At 39.2% G+C, this 16,286-nt stretch overlaps 1 protein-coding gene across 1 annotated transcript in view; it reads right to left on the bottom strand.

Annotated features, from left to right (window-relative positions):
• Positions 1–6,740: 6,740 nt before the first annotated feature.
• The window catches only part of dcbld2 (discoidin, CUB and LCCL domain containing 2), a 34,866-nt gene continuing 25,320 nt past the window's right edge, over positions 6,741–16,286 (bottom strand). Inside the window, exons 6-15 of the mRNA XM_046845307.1 lie at positions 14,129–14,262; positions 13,885–13,925; positions 11,142–11,357; positions 10,921–11,045; positions 10,334–10,481; positions 10,100–10,225; positions 9,855–9,942; positions 8,844–8,890; positions 8,617–8,730; positions 6,741–8,471 (exon numbers count right to left, since the gene is read on the bottom strand). Coding sequence (XP_046701263.1) covers positions 8,083–8,471; positions 8,617–8,730; positions 8,844–8,890; positions 9,855–9,942; positions 10,100–10,225; positions 10,334–10,481; positions 10,921–11,045; positions 11,142–11,357; positions 13,885–13,925; positions 14,129–14,262 — 1,428 coding nt within the window. The 3' untranslated portion in view covers positions 6,741–8,082. The remainder of the gene's footprint in view (positions 8,472–8,616; positions 8,731–8,843; positions 8,891–9,854; positions 9,943–10,099; positions 10,226–10,333; positions 10,482–10,920; positions 11,046–11,141; positions 11,358–13,884; positions 13,926–14,128; positions 14,263–16,286) is intronic.

The raw sequence follows: 16,286 nt of genomic DNA, 5'->3' as shown, positions 1-16,286 counted from the left end.
TATCTTCTGTGACACACCACAGAGCTCTGCAATTAGTTCTTCCATAAACTCCTTTCTGTACAATGAAAGCATTTGTTGGCAGCAATGTCCAAGATGTGTAGAAAGATCTTTCTGCACCACTTTATGGTTTTGTGCTGTGTACTGTAGTACTGTTACAGCTGATCAGACAAGTCAACGCCCCTCATGTGCTGATTGTAGGCAGTTACAGGTGCAGGACATGGAAAACACCTTGTCATCCATAAATCCTGTGTTTTCACCTCTGCACAGTGTCTTCTGTATAGGCAGCGTGGATGGTGGAGCAGACTATCTCTTGTGTGTCCATCCAGTCCACCTCGAATCCACCTGATTGATCCCCTCACAGATTTTTAGGCGAATGAGTTCACAGCATCATATGACAGTCCATGGTCTGTGGGAAAGTTGTTCTTTCCTGTGTACACAGCAAAATCTACAGTGTATCCATTTGATCAGTCCACAGAAACAAACAACTTGAAGCCACACCTGGTTGGCTTGGCTTTCATGTACTGAGTCATTCCTGTATTTGCTTTGCATGCCACCATTCTTTCATACGCTGCCAATTTTTTTCTTGGATGATAGATGGCCATACATGTGAATGCTGGATAGAGTCCAAGAGGGGTCTGACCCTGAAAAGACGGTCGTGTTCAGCTGTGCCCCTCTTTCTGTCATTGTCCTTGCCTGCATCCAGGTGACTCATGTGCAGATTCCATGAAATGGTGTGGTATTTGTCCATTGACACGATTGTGTCAGTAGTCTCTGATGGACCTCATCTTCACCATGGCCATGTAAAAGAGAAACCCAATGTAGCAGTACAACTCTGATGCTGACATCTGTCCATTGGAGACTCATGGGAGTTTGGTCTTAGCTGTGGTCCAGGTTCCTGTGTGGGCAGGAATCTCAAAGCCTGCGAAATTATGTCAATATCAGTTTCTGTTTTCCATGACAGAATGGGCTGCTTATTTGCTTTGGCTCTCTTCGCAACAGGTTCTTTTGCACTGTTATTCTCATACCTGAAACACCTCCTATGCACATGTCCAAACCATCTCAATCTCACCTCCCTCACCTTGTCTCCAAAACGTCCTACATGCGCTGTCCCTCTAATAAACTCATTTCTAATCCTGTCTATCGATGTCACTCCCAATGAAAACCTCAACATCTTCAGCTCTGCTACCTCCAGCTCCACCTCCTGTCTTTTACTCAGTGCCACTGTCTCTAATCCATACAACATCGCAGGTCTCACCACAGTCCTATAAACTTTCCCTTTCACTCTCACAGATACTCTTCTATCACAAATCACTCCTGCTATCACTCTTCTCCACCCACTCCACCCTCCCTGCACTCTTTTCTTCACTTCTCTAACACATTCTCCATTACTCTGCACTGTTGACCCCAGGTACCTGAACTCCTCCACCTTCACCACCTCTTCTCCCTGCATCCACACCATTTCACTGCACACTCGTGTGCGTTTCTTGTGCAAGATGCCAATTTCTCTAGCCACACCCAGGCCTGATTACTGCCACACCTGTTCACAATCAAGAAATCTATAATAATATTCAGCTGGTGAAAAATTCACCATTTGGAAAAATACAGTCTAAACATTCCAAAATGTAAAAAAATAAAATAAATTTTTTAAACTTTTAAAACTTTTAAAAAAATTTGCATGTCATAGTATAATATTATATTTCTCTTTATATATAGCATAGTTTATTTATGCACTTTGTACAACATTCAAAAACTAAAAGTGTCTTTTAAGAAGATCTTTCATATTTCCACCAATTTTACTCTGAATAGCTGATTTAAGTCTGACTTTAACCTGTTTGAAAATATCCAACTTATAATATATAGCTTTTATATAGTGTAAACATTTGTCATCTAAGTCGAGCTATTCCTCTGGGGAGAAGGTAAACTCTTCCTCACTGTCCAGAACCATCTGAAGTGCTTCTTCACCCGTGTAGTGTGGCATCATCTAAAAGCGCAGAAAAAGTAACTACTATGAAGAAGCTTAATATTTTATGCCATTTTTCAAGGGTGTGTACATGATTTCCAGACTCACATCAGATGCTTTTCATACTGTATAAACAGCATGCTCGATGCAAAGTGGGATCACATTAGAGATAATGAGGTGATACTGGAGAAACTGTACTTCTTCTAACTTTCATACGGATTCCATAATCAGAGAATATTTGTTTGAATTTGAATCGGTTTATTTAAAAGAAGACATTTCAAGTTTTCTATACATATTATTATCTTCTATCTGTGCGATTAAACAAGAAAGTAATTTAAGTTCTTTTTGGTGTTATTAGGAAAAAATGCCACAACATGGTGTCTGAGGGTGTTATCTGAGGGTGTTTTGGGGTCCTGGAGACGTTTTGACATAGCCTGACATTTGTGCTTTTTTCATTTGCTTATAAACATGCAAAACTGGCTAAAGTCTGATAAAACTGTATTCAGCAGCATGTGTGTACATGATTGTGCTTTTGAGAAAGCAGCGTTTATGCGTGTTTTGTGAAAAACAAGAAAAATTAAGTCACTGAAATAAGGCCATAAAGCAGATAAAGAACATTTGTTCACAAGAGAACTGGATGTGGTAGACTAGAGGTTTTGCTTCATTCACACAAAACAATAAATTGATTAAAATGTTCTAAGTCACGTTTTGTTTAGAAAAGCTAAGGACAAAAATATATATATTTTTTTTGTTTGTAGTCATTTTTTAAAGAATATATTTAACCATCGCACAAAAATAACTTGAGATTAAAGATATAAATAAACAGTTTATTAGGAACAAACAGTTAAACAACACAAGAGTCAAGACTTATCCAAAACAGTGACAGGACACAAACAAATAGACACATGAGCACCACAATGATCTGACCAAGACAGAGCAAATATGGTATTTATTAAGACTGTCAATCTGTAAAATCTGTAATCTTTGTATGTAAGTACTATGTAATGTAATTAATCGCAACTTAATCGCACATTTTTGTATGTTCTAAATGTACCTTAAATTAATACTTTAAGTTTTCAATACTCTAATAAACATGGCCATGGACAAATATTGATGCTTTATGCAAAAGTGTTTATTATTAGTGAAACCAAACTCAACATAGAGCATGAAGATTAAATATTTATTTAAATGTTTAAAAGTAATTATGTTTTTTGCTATGTTTCCACACGGATGGTTAATGAGGTGACGCCAGAGAAAATGTACCTCTTCTAACTTCTAACTATATACATTCATTAGATAACAAAATTTGAAATTCTTTTATAAGAATATATTAATATGAAGTGAGGTCCAGTTACCAGCGTGACAATAAAACAGGTAGCAGTAAAGGCTACTTTTCAATCAAGTACATGTCAGAGCCCAAACTTCACTTCAACTTGAGTAAAAAAGTGTAGTCAGTACTTCAACTTTTATGAGAGTCTTTTAAAACATGAATATTTGTACTTTTACTTAGTGAACTTTTGCCATCTCTTATTGATATGATGATATATAACACTACAAGTCAAAAGCTTTTAAAAGTAATATATATATATATATATATGTATTCGGTATGTATCTCGGTTTTAAATCACGGTTTAGTTAGATTTCCGGACAGTTTGAGGGGAAAAATGCAAAACTTAAAATTGGTTGTAATTGTTTTTTAATGCAGTTTATTATTATTAACATTTGTTTAAAACGATTTTTAATAAAATGCCTGCCTGGTTAAATAATATCTAAAATAATATTTTTATACAAATTGAATCAATCAAATGAATGCAATAAATTTTTATCATATTGATTAAATTGAGTAATCAATTCAATTGGTTGTGTGTGTATTTGTGTGTTTTAAATTTAAATACAGTATTACATTTTTAAAAGATATGATCTACTTAACTGTTATACTTTTAAACTGTATATATACTGTATATATATTTTTTTTATTTTTTGTTTTAATTACATTTATTGAATTTATTCACAGCCTTTGCTCAGTACTATGTTGATGTACCTTTGGTATCAATTACACCTCAATCTTCTTGAGTTTGATGCTACAAGATTATTTTTGGGCAATTTCTCCCTTTTTCTTTGCAGAACCTCTCAAGCTCCATGAGGTTGTATGAGGAGCATCAGTACACAGCCATTTTAAGATCTCTCCAGGGATGTTCAATCGAGTTCAATTTTGTGCTCTGGCTAGGCCACTCAAGGCTGTGTTCTTAGGGTCATTGTCCTGTTGGAAGATGAACCGTCTGCCCAGTCTGAGGTCCAGAGTGCTCTGGAGCAAGTTTTCATCAAGGATGTCTCTGTACATTGCTGCATTCATCTTTCCCTTGATCCTGACTAGTCTTCTAGTTCCTGCTGCTGAAAAACATCCCCACAGCATGATTCTGCCACCACCATGCTTTACTGTAGGGATCTCATTGGCCAGGGGATGAGCAGTGCCTGGTTTTCTCCAGACATGACACTTAGCATTCAGGCCAAGGAGTTCAATGTTTTTTTCTCATGGCATGAGAGTCCTTCAGGTGCCTTTTTGGGAACCACCATACAGCCCTGATTGGCGGAGGGCTACAGAGATGGTTGTTGTTCTGGAAGGGTCTCCTCTCTCCACAGAGCTCTTTCAGAGTGACCATCGGGTTCTTAGTCACCTCCCTGACTAAGGCCCTTTTCTGTGTAGCTTTCCAAATCATTTCCAATCAACTGAATTGACCACAGGTGGACTCCAGTCAAGTTGTAAAAACATCACAAGGATTATCAGTGGAAACAGGATGCACCTGAGTTTAATTTTGAGTATCATAGAAACATTGTGAATACTTATGTACATGTGACTATTCGTTTTTTTTGTAATAAATTTACAAAGATTTCAAACAAATTCTTTTATGTTTTCATTATGGGGTTTTGTTTGTAGAATTTGGGGAAAATAATGAATTGAATCCATTTTGGAACAAGACTAACATAAAATGTGGAAAAAGCGAAGCGCTGTGAATACTTTCCGGATGCACTGTATATAGCAATTGAACATGAGCAATCATAGTAAGAAATTATATCCCCTTTTGTTTGAGCTGGGTATTGATGCGCCATTTGATATTTAAGGTTGATCACAGTGTCAGCTATACAATGTGCCATGTTATAAAATCAAGCTGAGAAAACACTGTGGCAGCGAACTTTTATTTAATTGCCATATCCACTCAGATATCAGAAGCTAGTAGTTAAAATAAGGCTGGCTGGTGATGTGCAAAGTGGTCTAGCCCATTGCAATATTATATAACCACAAGTGTGATAACCTCAACATGGATAAACCATAATGAATGGATATCTGGTGCCACTCGGATAAGGTTCCCTTTTTAATCTGGCTCTTCTCAAGTTTCATTATATTCATATATTGTCAGTTTTTCCTTTCAACAGTCACCTCTGACTTACTCATTAGGAATACAGTTATAGCAACTAATTATATTTTAAATTATGCATTTCAAGTTTATATTATCTATGTATTTATTGCAGTAAAAGCTGTCCAGTGTTCCAAAAGCTATACAAATAAAACAGGATTGAACTGAATTATATTAACATTAATGAATCTTATATTGTTGAAGCTTTTGAATTCCTGCTTCTCTCCAGTAGAGGTCAGCTGTAGCATGACCTCGGTTTAAGCTGTGAAAGTTTACTTTTGCCAGAGTTTTGTGAGGTTTAGTTAACCCTGGATTATTTAAAACCCTGAGTAAACACAATCCTGGGTAATTACAAGCTGACATTCCCAAACCCTGGGTTAATGTTCTTATCTGCATATCTGCTGTGCCATCAGCATTCATTGGATAAATGCAGCAATGGAACATAATCATCGTTTCACACTGTACACATTCGACACTGCAATGCAGTCATTCTAAATTACAAATATAAAAAGTGCTTCTGCATGCATGGTTTAGAATGACGGTAACCCAGGGGTTAAAAACAGTGTGAAAAGCTTTATTTTGTTCCACTCTATTTTCTATGCTTAAAATAGATTTACTGAAAAATTTCTGAGATCCACCATAAAGCAAGAGAAAATGTCTCATATGCATGATTTTTGCTTCACACGAAATTGCTTCATGAAAATATATCTTGACATTTCTGCACTTAACAATATGCCTCAGGATATATACACAATTTTGACAAAAGTATTAGGACATTTTCTTTCCCAAACTGTCACCACTATTTTGGCGGCACACTTTTACCGGATGACTTTGGACACAGAAGCATTGCATTTTCCCTTCAAGTGAACACACGAGGCCCGTTTCAGCCCCTGCGCACAAAGCCAGCTCCATGAAGATACAGTTTGCATGGGTTGAAGAGGAACATCTTGAGAGTGACCTGCTATAGAGCTCTGACCTCAACCCAATTGAACATTTTTCAAATAAATTGGAACACTGACTGCACACCAGACCTCCTCACCCTCACCTACACCAGTACCTGACTTTACTAACACTCTTGTGGCTGAATGAGCACAAATCTCCACAAGCTCACTCCAAAATCTAGTGGAACATCACCTCAGAAGAATAGAGATCATTATAAGAGAAAAAGGAATGTAGGAATGGGATGCTTAAAAATACAAACCTTATGGTTAAGTGTTAAACCTTTGTCTATATCAACAAACTAACAAAAATCTGGATTCATAAAATATCAGGAACCTTCATGAAAAAGAGTGAAGTAAAATTTTAATATCATCGTCACTTAGACCAGCCCTTCTTTTCAAACCTGAACATACTGTAGGACGCCACAATTTGTAATCATATTTTTTATTAAAACTTTGCAGTTTTCTATACAGTCATTCTTTAGTCATTCTACAGTACAAACCATATTTCAGAAGCCACTTACAGTGAATAGCAAACAGACACATGACGCACACACACTAAAGAACTTATGAATACAGTGCACATGACAGACAACGAATCAGCCGCATCAACATCATCAGAACTTGTAGAAATTAAACCAGACACAAAAACGGATCCTACACACAAGTCTCAGTGAAGTGAAATTCTGCTTTGGTTAATGATGAAGGTTCTGACCGGTAGCACTGATATTAGTTGGTACCATAAAACACACTTTCATGCTCTGCGGAGTGCAGGTTGAGTGAAGATCTGCTGATCGATTAGATATTAAAAAAACAAAACAAAACATCACTTTGAACAGATGAGTGTGCACAAAGCACACCCAAAACTGAACCTCTGGTCTGATATAAATGTTACACTGCTTACTAGTGTGCACCACTGTTTAGTGTTGAAGACTACAGCCGGGTGTACTTACTTAATGGCAAGAATGGTGGCATCTTTATTTCGTACGTTATTTTCCTTCAGTACGAAAAGTGTCACATTCGGCGAAGACGCCCCAAGGCGACAGTGTATCTATGACAACAGTGCATCCATGAGCGCTGGAGATTTTAGGCACGGTCTGCTAGTGGTTTTGGCACTCCACATAGCTGTCATATCTCAGCAGGAAAAGTAATATGAAGAAAAAAATAAAAATACAAATTTTCAGAACAGTGACAGATTTTTTTGAGGTGTGAGTCGCTAAAAAAACAAAAATAAAAACCATGCTTTCGCATAGACGGTGATAAGAACGCTTAAGTAAGTTCACGTACCGTTCCCCCATCCCCCGCTGTGTAGAACAGCCTACCAGTGGATAGGATATTAATGCTGAACATGCACCCGAGCGAGAAACGATCTAAGGTGAAGTTGTAAATTTCCCGATGAAGGAAAAAGGGTCTTTTTGTTTTTAAGTGTCAGGAACCGAAATAAAAATGTTGATAAAAATAAACAGTGTAACCCACCATGAGCATGCACCAAGTTGTGAAACAGACTCTACACATAAGACTTTGGGACTGATTCCTCTCAGCATGAAAATAAAATGTGCAGGGACTCACAGTTTAACAGTGAAGAACATTCACGCACAAACACACGACCTAAAACAGTAGTGTAACAGTCTCCCTGGCTGACTCATCTCACGCCGAGATTCCTGGTGTTATTTCAGTGATAAGACTGCTGTGGCATGCAGAGGAGACTAGAAACTATATACAGCTAGAAGCACAAACATGCACTTTCACACATGCACACTCGTCCGTTTCACTACGCTTCGGGGGGTTTGGTCGGTTCCTGGCGCTGTTCACTGTGGGAGTTCTGAGGCACCTGGTATATTTGGCCGTCTGTAGGCGCGCTTTGTTCGGATGCGCTTTTAGGCGTGTCGTACATGGAGCTCCCTGATTGGTTGCTGTCCGTCCCGGCTACTAAACCCTGCCCTCGGAAAGGCAGAGTGCCTCCTGATATGTGATTGGCCCTGTCGATCGTGATGGGAATGGCGTACTCCGTTCCAGAGGCGGGCAGTGGTTCAGCATAGGCGTGATATTGCTCAGGGGTCAAGGGGGCGTCGTACTCAGGGTCGGCTCCTTCTTCAGGCTTAAATGTTGACCTCTGACCCAGAGAGGCCATGGTACCGCTTACCAGAGGCTGAGCATATTCTACAAAGATAGGTTAAAGACATATATTATGGGAAGTGTATACATGATGACTAATGGAATGTCACAGAAATAACACTATGAGAAAAGGGGTATGTGTGTGTGTGTGTGTGTGTGTGTGTGTGTGTGTGAGAGCTGCACTTCCTACCTGCTGGTTCGGCACGTGGCCTCTGGTGCTCAGCTCGAGCAGTAGCGCTGTAGCGCACACACTCCTCCCCATCCAGCTTAGACGGCAACAGTTGCTTCATGCTCTTCCACCACACTGGAACAGACACAAAATCTATTCAAGTGTTTCCAAACCTTATACATTATTCTTAGGTATACGTTATCATATACGCTGTGACACCTCAGCCAGCACAACAGTGTGTACAGTACCTGTGCGGTCCCAGTGTGGAAGGTCATACGTCACCTCAGGACTTTTCCTTTGGATAGAATAAATAAGAGTGAATTAAATTTGGAGCTCAACAAGACAGTGCAACACTCCTGTTAAATCATACACACTAATTTGCCACCAAAATCAGACCACGACCTGCTTAGAACCCTAACCGATGCTCACAATGCTCTTCACAGTTCTGTAATCACCCGTTAGCTCGAACCCTGGTCTGCACTCAACAAATGGTATCTGAGCCACTGGGTGATGTACCATGACACCAATTTGCTATAAACGATCATGGTTTCTTTTCCTGAGCACAGCTGGTGTTCTCATGCTTCATTTCATTTCAAGGGACTACATTATACATTTAAAATGTTAATTCCTAGGCTATTTGTTACTGTAAAGCTGCTTTGTGGACAATGTCCATTATTAAAAGTGCTATAGTAATAAAAGTTTATTGTACTGAATTAAGTAAGTAATTATATAGCAATTTTCTCATCTTTTCCTCATAAAATCGATTGTTTTGTTTTTTTACTGCCTTCCAGCTCTTAGTTAGCAAAACCTCAATGAAACTAAATACCATAGAGTTTTTTTTGTGAATGCGATATGTTATGTTTCTATGTCGCCTTTTAGGTAACACAATGCTGTAAAAACTGACGAAACACATCTATTGGGTGCAAAAGTTAACCCATGGTTTCTGGGTCGTAGAAAGTACAATATTTTTACTATTTTACAAATTGTCTACAAACAAAATGTGCCAAATATATCCTGAAATATCATAACAATGTAATGGGTGTTATTTTAATTACTTATATTAATAAAAAAAAGATGTTTTTTGGGTGTGCAAACTTTTGCAGTCAACTAAATATAAATATTCAGAGAAAAAAAAAATTTATTTTGCAATTTGTTGGTCTGTCTCATAAGTAATGGCACCTGATTAAAAGCTCTGATGCATGATACTCTGCTATTAGACTACTTGTTATGAGAATAAATGGATTTTAGAGCTTACAAACCTGCTCTTCCACAGCCACGCACACACAAGCAACAGCACTGGAGCGGTTAGAACCAGCACAGGAACCAACACGGCCACTAACGCCACCTCTGAAACAAGTGCACAACAGAACAGAACATCACTGACATCAGCACTCACAGAATTCCTGGGTCATATTCAATTATTAAACATAAAACAGACAATGAATAATCTTTTTTGTTGAAAATTGTAAAATAATCAGTCTCATCCTGAGTACATCGCTCTCACCGTTATGAGTGTGTGGAGGCACGGTGATGTTTCGGATATTGGGAGTGTGTGTTGTCTGCTCCTGTAATGGAGGTATGGTATTTCTTTTCGGAGGAGCGGGAGCTGGATTGTACATTCGTGGACTCACTGGACAACAAACATAAAATATATAGAAAAAAACAATTAAGGCAAAAGGACTGACTTGACCGTCTTATACAATCTCTATCCTCCAATCAGATGTGTGATTAGTCCTACCTGTGGATACCTGACAGCCAAGCAGCTCCATTTTCAGTGCGATCCTCTGATGCCACTGCACAGGGATTACTCTGATAAACCGCGCTTCAATGGGTGGGATGAAGTTGTTCCGAACTTCCTGAGGGTAATTTGTATTCGCTTGGAAAATCTGTCATGAAACAAACACACACACGTGATGGGTCGCTACGGAATAGCAAATATTCACCCATTTACCCAAGTCAACCCAACCGAGAACCATTGTTTCAATGGGGGGCAATCGATAACTTGGTGTCGTTACAGCACAGTTGAGCCATCTGTATTGTTGATTTAAACAGAAACGACAGAATAGATTTACCATTTATTCCCTCGGTCCGGTCAATGCTATCGGCCCCCTCTGCACAGTATTACATCACTGCCAGAACAATGGTTTACAACCTTCCACTTAAACGCAGCCAATCAATGAGCTTCTCGTTAAGCTTTCTGCCAATTGATGCCTGTGCATTATTAATGACCGGCAAGTGCACTTAATGGTATTTGCTGAAAACACACCGCCTGTAAAGTCATACAGGGTTTAAAAAAAAAACACAGCGCACACGTGATTTATATACCTTGTCTTGATTTGAGCCTGTTTCCTGATAGGCTGTCCACTCCTGTCCATCGCTGCTGTAGTGCACTCGATAGGCGGACACATAAAACTGGTACTCGGGTAAGGTGGAGCCAGAGGTGATGATTCCTGAGTAAAGAAATGAACAAGTTCTTCATATCCATCACCGAATCCTCGCTGTCGTTTCTTTCTCACTTCTTGCTCCCCATCCTCATTCTCTCTCACCTGTCACTCGTTTTTCTTTCTTTAAATCCACCTGTATCCACTGTTTTGCATTGCTGTTGGCAGCTGCCCAGGGAAGCCCGGGCTTTTTCAGACGCGCCCCTGAAGGTGCCCACACCGAAGGCTTGTCGCCATGTTGATCCCACTCCCAAACGGAGGAGACTGAGATCTGAGACTCGCTGATCACCCCTGACTCCAGGCCCAGTGTGCCGTAACAACCTAAAAACGTATAAGATATTAGGAACGAATTCTAGATAGAACTGCACCTGCCATTTTCTCTACCTAATAGCTCGAAAAACATTGGCACCTAGAATTTTGTCTTGTAAGAACAAAATGCCATCCTTGGGGGGGAAAAATTTATTTCCTAAAAATTGCACTCACTGTCATCCTCAGAATATGTCAGTTTCTCCGGGGTATAAATTTGCATTCGCAACCCCATTTCTCTGCTTCCATGTCAGTGTCAGAACCTGTCAGATGGAGCGATCGTTCCGGTGCCAGCAGCAAAATGGTTAACGGCTTGTAATTTTTATAAAAGTGAACAACAAGGTAGAAAAACTGAGTAAAACTGTGGCACTGCTCTTAATAAGGGCTATAAGGAGTTTATATAAAAAGCTTCAGCCAGTTATACACTGTGGGATTTCGCTGGTGGATTTATTCTGACAGACTGAACAGATGTGTTCTCCCTGTTCCCCATACACTTTGTGTAATTGTACGCCATTCCACTATTAAGGTTGGCAGAATTTTTTTATCTGTGTTATTTAAGGTCAGACATTTAGAGTACACCACCTTTTCAAGATGGAAATGTCAGCATTGGAATGAGCACAGTGAATAATATTAATAATAAAATTAATTTTTTTTAAAAAAGGTGCATTTTTAACATTATCCTTAAACAAATCACTTTTTCTACTCAAATGTCCTCCTTTGGAGCTCAGACCTCTGTTAGACGTATCGGGAGGAACTATTACTAAATTCACCGCTTTTTGGCTGAAAAATATTCAGTGGCATCCCTAACGGATCACCGTTTGCTCTTATAATAACCTCCACTCTTCTGGAAAGATGATCTACTAGATTTTGAAGTGTGCTTGTGGAGATGTGTGCTCATTCATCCACAATGGTGATAGTAAAGTCAAGTATGGATGTAGGTGATGTGTGGAGACCTGGGGAGCAGTCAGCGTTCCAATTCGTCTCAAAGGTGTTTAATAGGGTTAAGGTCAGATCTCTATAGCAAGATCTTTCACTCCAACCCATGTAAACCATATATCTTCATGGGTCTCCTAGTTCAAGCAAAGGGGAAATTTAAAGCTAGCACATCCAAAGACGTCCTGTATGACTCTCAATTTTGTGGTAACAGTTTGGGGAAGAACATTTACATTTATGGCATTTGGCAGATGCCCTTATCCAGAGCGACTTGCATTTATCTCATTCGTACAACTGAGCAGCTATGGGGTTAAAACTTTTGCTCAGAGACCCAAGAGTGGCAGCTATGTGTGGCTGGGATTTAAACTCATGACACTCGGGTTCAAAGTCCAATGCCTTAACCACTAAGCTACCACCTTCCACATATGGATGGAAAAGTCTGGTGTCCCATTCCATATATTGCTCATTTACCTGATATGGACCATATACTTTGAGTATATGGTCAACAGCACTTTGAGTTGCACAGGACTTGAAAAAACACTCAGACACTCAACTTGAACAAACTCAAACACAGTTTTTTGCACAGACTCTTTAACTTACCTTAAGATTTCGGGTATTTTTTTGTATTTATTGCATGCCTTATTGCCCATGTTTGTGGATACGGCTGGCAGCTGTAAATTTCCCATTGTGATGAATAAAGTACCTACCCACCCACTCACCTACTTACTTGTTTAATAATGGATAAACCCAGCACAATAACATTACTACTAGACAGGGTGAGGGGACGGGGCTTCTAAGAGGCTGTCAGTAAATTCTTAGTTATTCCAGATTCATGCAGGCTCATCTGCCACTTTTTATTAAAGAGAATACTTATTTATTGGCTTATTTTGTTGTGCATGCTCCAAACACAGAGCTCTAAAAGCAAATTTTGAGGTCTGAATTGATCAGTAAACCCGTTTTCTGGAGTGAAAAAAAAAAAAAAAAGATTCTACATGCACAAACGCTTTTGAATATAAAAGGAGCGTCAAATAAAATTAAATGTTTGCTTGAAGATCTCTCTGTATCTGTCTCCAAGCTTGTTAGATGCTATAGTAAGAGGTTCGGTGCTTTAAGTCTCTCAAGGGGAGGCCGATAATTGTGGTGCTGACTGTGTATATGTCTGCCACGATCTCTCCACAGAGGAATACACACTGTTAGTTCCACTTGGATGTACAGAAACAGGCAGTTTGACTCTGTAGGAGTTATTAACACAGCAGCACAACACATCAAATTGTCATTAGGTTGTGATTGATTGCGAATGTGATACGCCCTGCAGTTTATGATGAACGCACCGGAGATGCGATTGGGTTAAAGATTGACCAAAAACAGTTTGGATTTATTGTTTTTTGAAAGGAAAAAAAAACAGAAAGCTGTACCTATAATGACTCACGTTGTTCAGGATGCTTACATGACACTAGGAATCATTTTAGCCGTTTGGTTCTTAAGAGCTCATTTGAATATTATGACCCTGTGCTCATCAAAAAAATCATCAGAAAAAAAAGGGGGTGGAGGGCAGAGCAGCAATATACTGTGCAATGCAAGTAATGAAATTAGCCTGGGACAGACTTACCACTGGTTTTAAAAGTGAAGAGACTGGGGGAGAGGTTCCCTCTGGAGACAGAAAAAGAATTAAACATGGAGATTGAAGGCTGGACTACAGAAAACAATCAGGGTAGCCCTGATAAATGTTAAAAGAAGTCAAGGACAAACCAGAAGGAAAAAATTATCTACTTATTAAACTAAAGGTAGCTAGTATGAAGTGGGGAGGCAAAGGAAAGTGAAAGGTTGCTTAGAGTAAAACAGTGGTTACTCACCCTACAGAGGTGACATTGTTGGCCAGTGTGCTATCATAATGCGGGATTCCTGTACTGCTCACTACATTGACTTGGCCTCCTAATGTGTTTGACACCACGCCCGCATGGATACCAGCCAGGCACAAGGAAGAAGACTGGAGATACATACAGACACAATTTACCATTTAACAGAAATATAATATATAAAATACACAAAATAAATAATGAAGGAACACAATACAGATGAAGGGTGTTCAAGTAATAATATGTAAAGTCCAGTCCAGGGTATGTAAGGTCCAGTTTCATAGGGTTCCAAGCTTATAAGGACAAGCAGCTAACCTGACCGCAGTTATGTCTTAATGCCTAAATCAATAACTAGTTGTCAATAAATCAGTCATTTGAACTGGTTTTATTTCCCATCATCACTACTTTAGTGCCAGAAAAATAAACAGGCTGCAATGCTATTTCACTAATCAGACCAGAAATAGTACATTTATTAAAAAATATATTTTACATACTGGGTTTTATGCGCTCTCCTTTCAGACCTAATGTCTGGTCTGATTTGCTTTCAGCTAAATAATTTACATCCAGAGCTTCCAGGAAATCCCCCCACCATTTCACCCATTACATTACAATTAGATTTCTCCTGCCCCCTTTACATTGACCTTAACATTCAATATACGTTATGCTTCTTCTTCTTCTTTCGGCTTCTCCCATTAGGGGTCGCCACAGCGGATCATCTGTCTCCATACCCCCCTGTCCTCTACATCTGCCTCTTTATACCCACCAGATCTACCATAAAAAATGTTCAGTTTTGGGGTTTCTTTTCAACAAGAGATAAAGAGGGCAATATACACCATATGGATGAAAGTACTGGGACCGAGCCCACAAAGATACACACCAAGGTAAAGGTCTTTGGATGTAGAATGATTCGATTTTTCCTTCACTAGAACTAGAAGACCCAAACATGTTCCAGCATGACAAAGACCCTGTTCACAAAGCCAGCTGCATAAAAATACAGTGGTGTGCGAAAGTTTGGTCAAAATTTCTGTTAATGTGAACAGTTAAGCAATTGGAAGATGAAATTATCTTCAAAAGGCATAAAGTTACAGATAACAAATTCCCTTTAGGGAATTTAAACAAATTAATTTGTTTTAATTTATTCAAAACAACAGAAAAGAAAAAGGGCCCGCAGTAAAAGTTTGTGCACCCTGCATAGTTAGTACCTAGTAGCGCCCCCTTTGGCAAGTATCACAGCTTGTAAATGCTTTTTGTAGCCAGCCAAGTATCTTTCAGTTCTTGTTTGAGGGATTTTCTCCCATTCTTCTTTACAACCGTCTTCCAGTTCTGAGATTCTTGCACCGTCTTTCAAGCACTGCTCTTTTGAGGTCTATCCACAGATGTTTAGTTTAGAAGACTGTTAGAGCCATGGCAAAACCTTTAGCTTGCACCTCTTGAGGTAGTCCACCATGGATTTTGAGGTGTGTCTAGGATCATTATCCATTTGTAGAAGCAATCCTCTTTTCAACTTCAGCTTTTTTACAGATGGTATGCTTGCTTCCAGAATTTGTTGGAATTTAATTGAATCCATTCTTCCCTCTACCTGTGAAATGTTCACCGGGTCATTGGCTGCAACACAACCCCAAAGCATGATCGATCCACCCCATGTGTTCTTTTCATACAATTCAGTGCCCTTTGTTCTCCAAACATACCTTTGCTCACTGCAGCTAAAGAGTTCTATTTTAACCTCATCGGCCCACAGGACTTTTTTCCAAAATGCACCAGGCTTGTAAATGTTCTTTTGCAAAAATTCAGATGCTGAATTTTGTGGTGAGGATCCAGGAGAGGTTTTCTTCTGAACAGTTGAACAGCGACCACAACTCCAGAGTCTGCCAAATTTTAGTGGGGGTACTGAATTGCTTTTCTAGCAATCTTAGGAGCAGTTCTCTCTGATATTGTTCTTGGTCTTCCAGACCTTATCTTGACCTCCACTGTTCCTGTAAACTGTCATTTCTTAATTACATTCCGAACTGAGGAAATCGGTACCTGAAAACACTTCGCTATCTTCTTATAGCCTTCTCCTGCTTTGTGGGCGTCAATCATTTTCATTTTTAGAGTGCTGGGCCTCTGCTAAGAGGAACCCATGACTGCTGATTGTTGAGACAAGGTTAGAGGAGTC

The sequence above is a fragment of the Silurus meridionalis genome, chromosome 3 (genome assembly GCF_014805685.1).
Source record: "Silurus meridionalis isolate SWU-2019-XX chromosome 3, ASM1480568v1, whole genome shotgun sequence".
Taxonomy (NCBI): Eukaryota; Metazoa; Chordata; class Actinopteri; order Siluriformes; family Siluridae; genus Silurus; species Silurus meridionalis.
This window is presented reverse-complemented; position numbering and strand designations above follow the sequence as displayed.